This window comes from Anabrus simplex, chromosome 3 (assembly GCF_040414725.1).
Source record: "Anabrus simplex isolate iqAnaSimp1 chromosome 3, ASM4041472v1, whole genome shotgun sequence".
NCBI classification, from domain to species: domain Eukaryota; kingdom Metazoa; phylum Arthropoda; class Insecta; order Orthoptera; family Tettigoniidae; genus Anabrus; species Anabrus simplex.
Window position 1 is genome coordinate 286,068,551 of NC_090267.1, and position 13,904 is coordinate 286,082,454.

At 38.9% G+C, this 13,904-nt stretch overlaps 1 protein-coding gene across 1 annotated transcript in view; it reads right to left on the minus strand.

Moving 5' to 3' along the window:
* The window catches only part of C3G (C3G guanyl-nucleotide exchange factor), a 426,509-nt gene that overhangs the window by 191,691 nt on the left and 220,914 nt on the right, over positions 1-13,904 (minus strand). Inside the window, exons 6-7 of the mRNA XM_068226676.1 lie at positions 6,485-6,834; positions 3,076-3,264 (exon numbers count right to left, since the gene is read on the minus strand). Coding sequence (XP_068082777.1) covers positions 3,076-3,264; positions 6,485-6,834 — 539 coding nt within the window. The remainder of the gene's footprint in view (positions 1-3,075; positions 3,265-6,484; positions 6,835-13,904) is intronic.

Consider the following 13,904-nt stretch of genomic DNA (forward strand, 5'->3'; position numbering starts at 1 on the left):
AGGAATATTTACAGTTGACACAAATAAGTGAATGTGATCTTTCTCTATTATGACATGTATCATCATCATCATCATCATCATCATTTTACAGTTCCAGTTTCCCGGGTGCTGCTGGTGAGCATCTTCCATACTGTCTTATTGAGATACATTCTGTTGTTAACGACGTCCTCCAGTGTCCTTCCCCGATCTGCAATGCCCATCTTTACGATGTCCATCCAGTGGGTTCTTGGTCTTCCCACCAACTGTTTCCGTGCCACATGTCGCTCCAAGTTAACATATGCTGCCCTTGTTGGCTCCATCCTCATTACATGCCCAAACCACCTCAGTCTGGACATGCTGATCCAATCTAACAATGATTTGATTTGATTTGATCTGTTCATTTATCATGAACAGAGTTATTAATTCTCCAATTACAGATGATATAACACATTCAAATAATAACAATGTAACAATCCTAGCTTCCTTCCTAACCACATCATTCCTCAACTTGTCCAGTTTGGTTTTCTGAATTGTGGACCTAAGGAACTTCATCCTGGATGCCTGCAACCTTGACGAGTCTTTCTTAGTGAGGGTGCAGGTTTTAATACCATAGGTTAAAATTGGTATGAAGTAATGAGTGAACATCACCAGCTTTGATTTTGTTGGTACTTTGTGATCCCAGAGGAGTGTTCATACTTGCTGGTAAAAGTGAGAGCTCTTCTGCACTCTATTTGCCACCTCCTTTGTGGCTACTGCATCTCGAGATATTACACTGCTGAGGTATGTAAAGCTTTCCACACTTTCTAGTAGATGGTTTCCTAGTAGCATAATGTTCACTGGTCATCCCTCTCTGTTTATTGCCATCACTACTGTTTTGAGATCGCTTATCTTGAGATTGAACTCCTGGAACTTAACCTTCCATTCATTGAGTCTCGATTGTACTTGTTCCTCAGTTTCTCCCCAGATCATAACATCATCAGCAAAGGCCATTGCATTTAGTTCACCAGAGGTTTTCTTTATGTTCTTCATTATGTCATCCATGACGGTGATAAACAACAATGGGGATAGTGCACTGCCTTGCTGGACTCCACTTTCGGTCTTGAACCAGGATGAATGTCTGTCACCCAATCACACACAGCCAGTACAGTTCTCATACAGCATCTAAACTTTCCTCACCAGTCCCTCTGGCAAATTCCTTTTTCTTAGGCATTCCCATATCTTCTCTCTTGCAAGGCTGTCATACGCCTTCTCAATGTTAAGGAAAACCATAAACAGATCTTTGCCTTTTTCCCGATATTTTTCCATTAACACACGGGCACTGAAGATTAGGTCTGTTGTGGACCTGTTAGGCCTGAAGCCATACTGTTCCTCTTCAAACTGTGGCTCTAAGATGACTCGCAATCTGCTCTCTAAGATTTTCTAAAGAATCTTAAGCCCATGGGAAAGGAGTGTTATTCCCTGGTAGTTGGAGCATTTTCAGTGATTTCATCTCTTAAACAGGAGGATAATGACACCCTTGCTCCAACCAGCAGGTATCTTGCCATCTTTCCCCAAACAGCATTGAGCACTCTGTGTAGCCACTGTAAACCCTGGATTCCAGCTGCTTTAATCGTGTCCGTGCTGACTTCATCGATTCCTGGGGATTTCCCTTGCAGCAACTTCTTAAGGGCTGCTTCTGTTCCTGCCCATGTAATGGGAGGTACCTCTGTGCAGGTTTCAACAGCTGGTTCTTTTGTTCTCTGATCTGCTTCTGTCCTGTTCAATAGGTGATCAAAATAATTCCTCAGAACCTCTCTGATGTCCTCTTCTTTCCTGGCCAGGTTTCCATTAGGATCCTCAATTGCTTTGATGGTTTCAAATTAATTCCTTTTGTTTTTGATCACTCTGAACAATAGTTTCATATTGCCTCTGCTGTCTTCCTTCAGTTATTGAGTAAATAATCGTAAAACTGCAAATTCAAAGTGTGTCTAATTCCATACCATAAAGTGTGTATTATTGTGCAAGATGGAGCTACAGCCACATGTCATCATTCGTATATAGCACGCTCCGGTCCTCACAGTACCTAGTGATGTCATCCCCCTCACAGCTAATGGCTACTTTTTTCCATGAATCTCAATGTATGGGCCTGTGTGAGATTACTACTTGAGTTCATCTGGTAAACACTTTGATTGTATGGACTTTTCAAAACCTTATCTATGATGAATCAAATTTCTGAACACCACAAATGTCATACACTACCCAGCAAGAAAGTTGTCTTTCTCCAGTTCAATGTCAGTATCCATCAACGATAGGCACTCTCACACCTCCTGTTCGTTCTATGAGAAACATGATTCCTATCCGTAAACAGGGTGATTCTATTTGCATTTCTGGTGCTCTAGAGACAAAGATGTACCAGGCACAGTAAAGATGGGTGATTTATAGCAAAAGAAAAGTGTTACAAAAATGCTGCAAACTTTGGGCTGGGAAGATTTTGGAGTAAAGAGACAAGCTGCTCAATTGGATGTTCCGAGCTGTCAGTGGAGAGATGGCAAGGAATGCCCTTAGTAGACAAATAAGCTTGAGTGGAGCTTTTAAAGGTAGGAAAGATCATAATATGAAGCTGGAACTCAATGAGGACAAATGGGGCAAATATTCATTTATAGGAAGAGGAATTACGGAAAGGAATAATTTATCAAGAGAAATGTTTGATATATGTCCAAGTTCTTTGAAATTATGTAAGAGAAGACTACAGAGGGAATCTGCCATGGGTAACAGTTCTAAATGCAATCAACAATGACCAATTGATTGAAAGTCTAGAATATCAAATAATAACCAATACTACTTTCTTATACATGAGGCTTAAGGAGATACCTTGCAAGTACATAATATCAACATTAAACTCTTGATGACATTTTATTTCCTACAAACCTACAGCCAATGTCCCTCCCATGTACAATTTAGGAAGAGCCTGGCAGAGAGACAGCTCCAATTCAAAATTTTCAACCAAAAGTAGCAGCCAAGGCGCAACTTAACAAAATAACATTTTAATGCACTTTCTTCAGAGTTACACATATGCTAGATTACTTGACCAATTTCAGGATATCTTTTGCTACATACCAATGATAGATCCAGGAGCAATGGGAGGAAGATCAGTGCTGAAGAGAGGTGATTTCCTAGGAGGATCCACAGAATGTAGTGCTGAAGGGACTTTGTCAGCTCCACTTATGAACTGTACTGGTTCAGTAGAAGCTGTACTAGATGAACTATCCCAGCAGCAGCACGAGCTACCATTCAATAGTGATGAACCTATCATAACACAGTCAAAACAAGAATAAGAGTTCAAGATTAAAGAATGTATTACTACCAACATTATAAAAATCAGCAATGCTTGTATATGTAATTAGTCACATGCTAACTGACATTTTACAAATTATCAAACATTGGTTTTTACAATCAGAAATAATGTGCCGATGGGTTCAATTTTAAAAAAATTAATTATTCAGTAACAAATCAAAGTTATGAGTATTATGCAGATGGCAGCACTGACTGTTCAACTAATGTATTTGTGTTTGTAGAAATTCATAACATGGCAAGCATCAAGAGAGGTTTAAAAATAATAATGAAACAATATTTCAAATATCAAGTCATACAGAGAGATAGGAACAAGAAAAGGAACACATAACAGGATGAAGATAATGGCTGGTTTGTGTGGGAAGAGGGAGCAACAGAAAGATGAAACGAGGGCAAACGTGTAAACAAAAGGACAAGGACAATCTCGACATCTTCAAACACTGCCCTCATCAGCCCAGTTCTTCTACGTCCATCTCTTCTCAGCCCCCAATGAGCTCATTTCTGATTCCCAGCTCCAGCAGGAGGGTAGGCATCAACACTCATTGAGGGACAAATTTGTCAGATCTTCAGTCTTGACGCAGTAAAGCCGGATAAATATTATTTGTTTGCTCCTTTCTTATACTAATGATTCCAAATATGTATTATACATAGACCAATATACCAAAAAAGAATGCTCATTATTTTCTTATTCACGTAAGTTCTCATGTTAAAATTTAATTTTGCTTTCTATTGTTAACTTAACAACCTGCCTGGTGGCCATGATCATTAAGGCATCAAGTCTACATGGTCTGACACCATGGTTAGCCAGTTTGAGTCCTGTTGGTTGAAAATATTTTCACCAGCAGACTGTTGGTTGGCAGGGTAAGAGAGGTGATGATGTACAATTGCTAATCACTAGATCGTATGCCAAAAGCCTGGATTCAATTCCAAACTTTTCCACAGTGTTTATATGCAGTGAGGACATATGATGCTGCTGATGGTAATTCATCTGTCGGGTGGGGATGTTAAGAAAGCTATGTGCTCGTGCTGGGTTTCACCCTCTCCCTTTCTACTATTGTACTGTATATCATGTCATTCATTTCATCTTATTAATTCCCCTGATGATATTGACATCAGGAAGGGCATCTGTTTGTTGTACCCAACCTTACAGGATGGCTACCAAGTTGTATTTCCACTTAAAACAATAATCACCACCACCACCCTCACCACTCAAACCTGAGACCCTGTACAGAAACGGGATGACAGTTGAACATACATACATTTTAACTTAATGTGTAGCCTAATGTACACATGGAACTAGTTTCACTGCTTTAACTTCAGCCATGTGCCTGTGACAGCCATGCTGGTTGAGACACGTTTAGTTCTGCCGACAATATAAACATTTGATAAACAAAATGCTGCAATAAAATTTAACTTTCATCTCAATAAATTAACAGCTGAAGCCTACTCAATGCTACAGAACATATATGGAGAGAGTGTTTTTCTCTACAGCACAGTTGGTTTAAACTCTTTGAAGAGGGGAGAAAATCAATCTCAAAGGAAGGTGGGCTCAGAGTTCCAGTCAGAGCCCTTATCAACACCACTGCTGTGACTACAAGAGAAGGTTGTTCATTACCTATAAGTACCATCAGAAATAAAAAATTTCACTGGACGCCACTCAGACTCTAGTAAAAGAAAAATTACACCAGACATGCTTGTGCGCAGAGGATACCAAGACTGCTCATACTGGGACATGTATACATCTACTTAAAGTAAAGATGATAATTTCCTTTAAAATGAGAATCTGAAAAGTACAGGAGTAGCAAGGAGTGGTTGGAAAGAAGATAGAAAAGAGGAACTCTACTTCAAGTGCAGAATACTCCCAATTGTCCATTGAATAGGGTAAAGTTAGCACCAGTATTGAAATGTATGTATGACCACCCCTTAGACCTGCTTCAGGTACAGAGTCAGGGATGAGGTGAGATGAATTTATATGGCATGTTTTTATGATTGGATGCCCTCCTGACACTGTTCTCAGTTAAAGAGCTAATGAATATGAAATTAATGATGGTGAATGAAATTAAGGAGGTGGAAGGAATCGGCTATAACCTATTAATAGGGACTGTACCAGCATTTGCCTGGAAGTGAAAAAGGGAAACCACAGAAAACCATTCTGAGGGCAGCCAACCGTGGGATTCACTCCCACATGTCTCCCGAATGCAGAGCTTTGGCTCCATAGCCATAGCGCATTAACACGTGTGGCCACTACGCTCTGTAATAATGAAATCTACAAATAACACAATATTTAAAACAAGTAAATTTACAATTTCATAACCATGCAATTTAAAATATTGCATCTCAGGAATCACATCATGAAAGAACGGATAAATTCTGGAAGAGTTATTGTTGTTATAAATTAAAAGAATGAAAAAAATGAAGATGATAAAATGGCACACTCTACTGTAGCAAGAAATACTTTTGAAAACTTCAATCATGAGTTTTTGTTTTCCTGTTTCTCTTCTTGATTTGTGATCCAATTTTTCTCAGCAATATTTTCTCGGTTAGTGTGAAATCCTCATCCAAACACTCCAAATAATGTGGTTTTTTTCCTGCATAAATCAGTGTTACATTATGACTCATCTGGCCTTGTACACTTACATCCTCATGTTCACTATATTCTTTCTTACTCATTCCCCTTGTTCTATTTAGAATCGTAAGAATCCCTTTATAATACACCTGAGACAAGACATCTTTCCAATATGCTAAGCTGACTGATGGATGTTATATGCACTGATATAACATCCTTAACTGTTTCAATAAAGCCCCAATAAACAAGTACTGGCAGTTTGACCCAAAACCATGACATATTTAACCAACATGCTATCTGATAGGCTAAAAGTCATTTAATCTGGACCCAGACTCTTTCTGTGAGTAAGCATATACCTAAACTTTAATCAAACCTGAAGCATTAGAAAAATTAAACTTCATCAACGTTCATAAAGATACATAAAAGAAAATTATTTTGTTATATGTTTTGATTTCAGTGGTTAACAAACAACTATTATAGTGACTCACAATAAAGAAATCTGTACTCCAGTAGTATCTTAATTCTGATTTCACATTTAAAAAATTTTCTTTCCCAATAAAAAACTAATTTAAATCAAACTGCTATATAAGATTATGCCAGCATTCATACCTTGATTTAAAATGTTATCACTAATGTGAACATTGTCATCAGAGGTATCCATCAGAACTTGTATTTCTTCTTCCTCTCGTGAGTGATTCAGAACAGAGTCCAAGCTGCCAGCAGAAGCGCTCAGCAATGAGGAGGTGTCCTCTGGAGATTTACTCCTCAAGCTGATACGATCCAAGCTAGCTGCCAGTCCTGTGTTACTACTACTATTGAGTGTATCTGTTAAACTCGAGTCATCTCCTGCGTGCCCATGTAATGTTGTCTGAAGATGATGAGGACGATTCCGTCTCTTGGGAGGCAGTGGTGGAGGGTCTCCTGCAGGCGAATCACTGCTCTCTGACATGTGATGGGTTCTGAAAAATAGAATAATACAGGAAAATTGACATAAATGGTATAATTAGACAAAAAGTCAGAGTGGCCAACCAAATATTTAAAATATTTTATTATTACTAAAAACTAGAAACAAATAACATCATGACACTATTTTTGATATTATGCCAACTATTATCTACTATCCAGGATTAAGATTCCCTAATGAAAAGTTACCATACTGAAAGTATGAATCCAACACATTCCCTGAGAATGATAGTTATTAACTCTACTGGAATGGAAAGGTAGTCACTGATCACTCTCCAAAGAGTTCTTGGTTTACAGAGTCAAACAATTTCACAAGGCCTGCAAACATTGTGTATAATAATAATTTTGTGTGGCTATTTCTAGCCGAGTGCAGCCCTTGTAAGGCAGACCCCCCGATGAGGGTGGGCGACATCTGCCATGTGTAGGTAACTGCGTGTTATTGTGGTGGAGGATAGTGTTATGTGTGGTAACATTGTGTAAGGAAGCAGGTTTTGTCCTTTAGATTTTTCTTGCACTTGTCCAGCAGTGAACACCATCTGAATTGCGCCTCACTTGGGTCTAAACCCTTACTAGATTGTTAGTAGGGACTCTTCTGCAAGCGGTAGCAGGCGGTTAGATAGTATAGTAGAATGTTGGCAATTTGAGGTGGATGGGACTGACAGTCTATATGTACAACATTGTTTACGTAGTGTAAACTACTCAATGGTTATGAATTGGTGCTGTTATGGAAAAATTTGTATAAATAATGAATGTACTGTCACTTTATTAAATTATGAAAATTTCCCAGTATATATGTTAGCTGCTGTCAACCACTGCCTTCCGCGACTGTGTTCAGACACAGACCACTCCTCATATTGTTCCCCAGATCCTGAAGCGTGTAAGTGGGCATGCTTCTACCAGCCAGTAGCTTGTCACGATGTACTCGCTTCATTCTTTCTCTGGGCCTTTGAAGTTCCATATTGTTTCATATTATAGCCGATCATCACTTGATCAATTCCTTCCAATATAAAAGAAAGACAACTAACGGGTTAATTTTAAAATATACAGACAGATATACAAAGCCTTTAAAACGTTGCCAGAACAATCCACATAGCAATTCCCTTTACAGTCTATAAAATTAGTTACCAACTCTTGGACCTAAACTTTCAACCACATCCGTCCGTCCGTCGAGAAATATGGCACACAAACAGTACTGTGCTGGTGTTCTAACTTCAACAAATGGAATGACCTGGCCACAGACGCCTCTGAACGTTGCTCTGCCGTGCACACTACCTATTACTATCAGAGCCTCATAGCAGGGATCGAATAGCTGGAATACTATGATGAACCAGTGTGTCATGTACTAGTAGTTGTCAGAACAGAACTTGTATGAACCAGAGGAATGGCATGCTAAGAAAGAAAGTTATATAACTCCCCAGCTACTTACCGCCAATATTCAGGCATAGGTAATAAATTTCATATATTCTGTATTGAAGAGTAATATAATGTAAAACAAGAGCAAAAAGGTTTTCACTTATACAATACTATTTATTGTAAGCTAAAAAAAGTAACATACATATATGAAACTAGTTTCGGTCTTGATAGAGACCACCATCAGTCAAAATCATTAAAATTAAGGCAAGACATGAATTATAATAGATAAAATTTAAAGTATATGAAACACGCGTGTGTTGTTGATATTTGGCGTAACAGAAGTAGAGAACTGCATGATAAACTATCATCACGATCACATGTCTTGTGTAAGTTCTCAGAGTTTTCTTCCAATTTGAAGAATGCACTTCACAAAAATCCAGGTTAAAAACTTAAAAGACTAGATCATATGAGGCTACTGACAAAAATGAGAACAACTGGACTAGACAAAAGAGTGAATGAATGGGTGGCTATATTTCTAGAAAATACATCTCAGAGAATTAGAGTCTATAATAAGTAAGAGAAGCCCTCAAGGAAGCATTATTGGACCTTTTTCTTATATATACAAATGATATGAGTAAAGAAGTTGAATCAGAGATAAGACTTTTTGCGGATGATGTTATTCTGTATAGAGTAATAAATAAGTTACAAGATTGTGAGAAACTGCAAAATGACCTTGATAATGTTGTGAGATGGACAGCAGGCAATGGTATGATGATAAATGGGGTTAAAAGTCACAGTTGTGAGTTTCACAAATTGGTGAAGTCCTCTAAGTTTTAATTACTGTGTTAATGGGGTGAAAGTTCCTTTTGGGGATCATTGTAAGTACCTAGATGTTAATATAAGGAAAGATCTTCATTGGGATAACCACATAAATGAGATTGTAAATAAAGGGTACAGATCTCTGCCCTTGGTTATGAGGGTGGTTTTTTTTTTTTGCTTTATGTCACACTGACACAGATAGGTCTTATGGCAACAATAGGACAGGAAAGGCCTAGGAATGGGAAGGAAGCGCCGTGGCTTTAATTAAGGTACAGCCCCAGCATTTGCCTGGTGTGAAAATGGGAAACCACAGAAAACCATCTTCAGGGATACCGACAGTGGGGTTCGAACCCACTATCTCCCGGATGTGAGCTCACAGTTGCGCGCTCCCAACCGCATAGCTAACTTGCCCAGTGGTTGTAGTAAGGATGTAAAGGAGAGGGCATATACATCTCTGGTAAGACCCCAACTAGAGAATGGTTCCAGTGTAGGGACCCTCATCAGGATTACTTGTTTCAAAAACTGGAAGAAAAAAAAAATCCAAAGAAAAGCAGCCCGATTTGTTCTGGGTGATTTCAGACAAAAGAACAACGTTACAAAAATGTTGCAAAGTTTAGGCTAGAAAGACTTAAGAGAAAGGAGATGAGCTGCTCGACTAAGTGGTGGTGGTGGTGGTGGTGGTGGTGCTGGTGGTGGTGGCGGCGGCGGCGGCAGCAAGGAAATTATATACATAATATACAATATATACACAATAACAAAAATCATTGATTCATTTCAGGCATTAGTATTATCTGTTATAACTGAATGTCCAACTTCTCAATCCACTGTAGTGCTTCCATTGTTGGAGATAGGAAGTCTTCCAAACTACCTGGATAAGCCCATTGTTGACACTCGTTTACAATGTGGGGAATAGTCTGGCGAGGGGCTCCACAGTCACATTCTGAAGATGGTACAAAGTTCCACTTGTAGAGAGAATCCCTTCACCTTCCATGACCTGTCCTGATCCTGTTCAGTCTGGACCAAGCTGCACGTGGCAGTTGGGGTCATTTGCAATTTTTTCCCCTCTGAAGACGTTATGCAGGGGCAAGTCAGGAGAGTTATTCCAGCGGCCTTTCCACTCCTCCAAAGCACTGAAGTTGGTGGACGTCTTCAGAACAGCATCAAAAAGGGGTGGATGTCGTGATTTCAGTCTTTGGAGACTCAGAGATGGTATGTCATTTAGAACACGTAGCAGAGGATTCTTGCAGATCTTGTTGTACTCTCGAACAAGAGCACTGGATCTTCGTAAGTCAGGTGGCATTATTCCAGACAACAGTGGGAGCCACTGAACTGGAGTTGATCTGATGTTGCCAGATATAAGACGCATGCTGGTATTCAATTGTGGGTCAATATACTTTGTATACGGGCTATTAATCCACACTGCAGCACGATAGTCAGCAGCAGAGAAACCAGTGCTAAGACTGAAGAGCGCAGGATGTTTGCAGTAGATCCCCAAGTAGTACCAGTTAGCTTCTGATTAATATTGTTTCGGATTTTCAGTTTTTTCGACAAGTTCAAAAGGTTTAAAGATAAAAATTTCATAATGTTCCGTATTGAAATGTATCACAATGAAATTGAAATAATAAATAAGGTAGTTCAACCTATTCAATACAAATAAATACGAAATGTAGTGTTACATTCCTATTTAATTACAAGTGAAAGCGGTACCGGTTTCGACCCCAATCCAGGTCATCATCAGCCTAATAAAACGCAAAAAACAATGCATAGGTAAGAAAGAAATTAAAGACAAAGTCCCCACAAAAACAGTTGAAGAGGCAAAATAAAACAACGGGGATAGGCACTGTAAAATTCAGAAGAAGTAGAAGGTAAGTCACTTAAAAGAAGCAAGGCGCAATCTTCTGAACAGCAGCATAGCACACACAAAGTTCGGCATTGTCTAATAATGTTTACGAGAAGCAGAGAACAGTTAAATAAGCCAGCTTGCATACACTATCAGGCACGAAGTCACAACACAATCCAACAAATGTGAAGATCCAAAATCGTGCAGAAGCTAAAGACGAGTAGCTCAATTGAAGTAAATTGCCAGCTCCCGAAGATCAGCGTCAGGCACTGTGCTTTCAAATCTACAAGATCCTAGTTACATATTTCAATATATTATATTGAATTATATTATATATATATTTATGTACATTTTCACGACCGAAGCAAATACTGGATCATTAAGCTATTCATCAAGTTCCGTCGGTGTTTGAAAGCACAGTGCCTGACGTTGAATATGTCGCGCTGATCTTCGGGAGCTGGCAATTTACTTCAATTGAACAACTCGTCTTCGGCTTCTGCACGATTTTGCATCTTCACATTTGTTGGATTGTGTTGTGACTTTGCGCCTGATAGTGTATGCAAGCTGGCTCATTTAACTGTTCTCCGCTTCTCGTAAACATTATGAGACAATGCCGAACTTTGCGTGTGCTATGCTACTGTTCAGAAGATTGTGCCTTGCTTCTTTTAAGTGACTTATCTTCTACTTCTTCTGAATTTTACAGTGCCTATCGCCGTTGTTTTATTTTGCCTCTTCAACTGTTTTTGTGGGGACTTGATCTATAATTTCTTTCTTACCTATGCATTGTATTTTGCGTTTTATTCAGCTGATGATGACCCGGATTGGGGTCGAAACCGGTATCGCTTCCACTTATAATTAAATAGGGACGTAACACTACATTTTGTATTTATTTGTACTGAATAGGTTGAACTACCTTATTTATTATTTCAATTTCAAAGTTCAAAAGATGTTGCTTGAATGATAAAGCCCGATTCAAGGTAACACTGAGATATTTTGGATACCTATTGCGATTAAGTACTTGATTGGAGAAGGTAATATTTAGTTTTAAGTTAGCAAGCCGGTTGCTCAAATGGAAGCAAGAAACCTCCGTCTTGGCTGTACTCGGTCTGAGTCTCCATTTCCTGAAATATTCTGCCAATGTGGAGTCAAAATGTCTTCAGTTTCCTCAAAGATCTTGTGTTGTGTGGCCAGGGTCAAGTCATCAGCATAGCAGAACTTTCTGGATATTGTTTCTGGAAGATCAGAGATGTACAGATTAAACAGTAGTGGCAATAAAACTGATCCTTGGGGCAAACCATTATGCAGTTTTCTCACTGAGCTCTTGTCCGACTCGTTGGCTGAGTAGTCAGCGTACTGGCCTTCGGTTGAGAGGGTCCCGGGTTCGATTCCCGGCCGGGTCGGGGATTTTAACCTTCATTGGTTAATTCCAATGGCCCGGGGGCTGGGTGTCTGTGCTGTCCCCAACATCCCTGCAACTCACACACCACACTTAACACTATCCTCCACCACAATAACACGCAGTTACCTACCCATGGCAGATGCCGCCCACCCTCATCGGAGGGTCTGCCTTACAAGGGCTGCACTCGGCTAGTAATAGCCACACGAAATTATTATTATTACTGAGCTCTTCTTTTCACCTAAACAGACCTGGAATTTCCTGTCGCTGATCACGTTGTTGATAAGCTGTGCAATCGTTCTGCAGGGTATAGCTCTGCTAGTCCATACCGTGCATGCATCTTGGTAGGTGTGCTATTTACCAACTGATGAGCCCAATTTAGCACACTGGGGCAAAACGCTGGCAACCAAGAATAAGTTAACTGGAAAATTTATAATGTCCATTAACAGACCAACTATATTATTATTATAAATTTACTCATTCAGGACAAATATTTCAGGTTCCCTATGGGAATCATCATCTATAAGTGGTATGTCCCGATCTGTCAGTGGAGAGATGGTGTGGAATGATGTCAGTAGACGAATAAGTTTGATTGGTGTCTTTATAAGTAGGAAAGATCACAATACGAAGATAAAGTTGGAATTCAAGAGGACGAATTGGGGCAAATATACCTTTGTAGGAAGGGGAGTTAGAGATTGGAATAACTTACCAAGGAGATGTTCAATAAATTTCCAATTTCTTTGTAATCATTTAAGAAAAGGCTAGGAAAATAACAGATAGGGAATCTGCCACCTGGGCGACTGCCTTAAATACAGATCAGGATTGATTGATTGATTGATTGACTGATTGATTGATTGATTGATTGGTTGATTGATTGATTGATTGATTGATTGATTGATTGATTGATTGATTGATTGACTGACTGACTGATTGTAGATAAGCCTGATTGCTCCTCCAGGTTGGTCGTAGACTATATCAAAAAATAGTAAAATTCTATATGATGCTTACCCCATGCCTAAATTACAGACTGCTTTTCAATACATTACTAATGCCAAAACTTTGATTTGAATTCTGCATATCATCAAATTCCTCTGGACAGCCCGTTGAAAATATACTGCCTTTGTTACCCCTTCTGGTTTATTTGACTTAACCAACATTCTGTTTGGATTAAACCATGATCATAAATTATGCAGTATTTCACTGATTACTTATCTTCTGATATAAAGTACCAATATATTTTCCATATATTGATGATGTTCTAATTTTCAGCCCTTGATTTTGCAACTCATGTTCTTCTTCTTCCTGAAATGTTTCTGCTTATGCATCGTTCAGCATTTACAAGAAGTAATTTCTCATTTACGTTCAGCAAACTGAACTGTAAACCTCAATAAGTACTTTATTGCTCAATCTCAATAATAATCCTGTCACATTTTATCAGGAAATGCTATTTCAGTTGACCCACAATGCACATCTGTCCTCCTAAAATCTTAAAGCTATTAAGAGCATTGTTAGGAACAGTAGGTTTCTACTGTAAATTAATAAATTATACATGTGTTATATGTATAGAGGTATATAGTTGCTCTTCTTTCGATTTACTTTTATTTATTCCCCAATTTTCTCAGCTTTCTGAACCACTTAACATGCTCAAATGCACACAT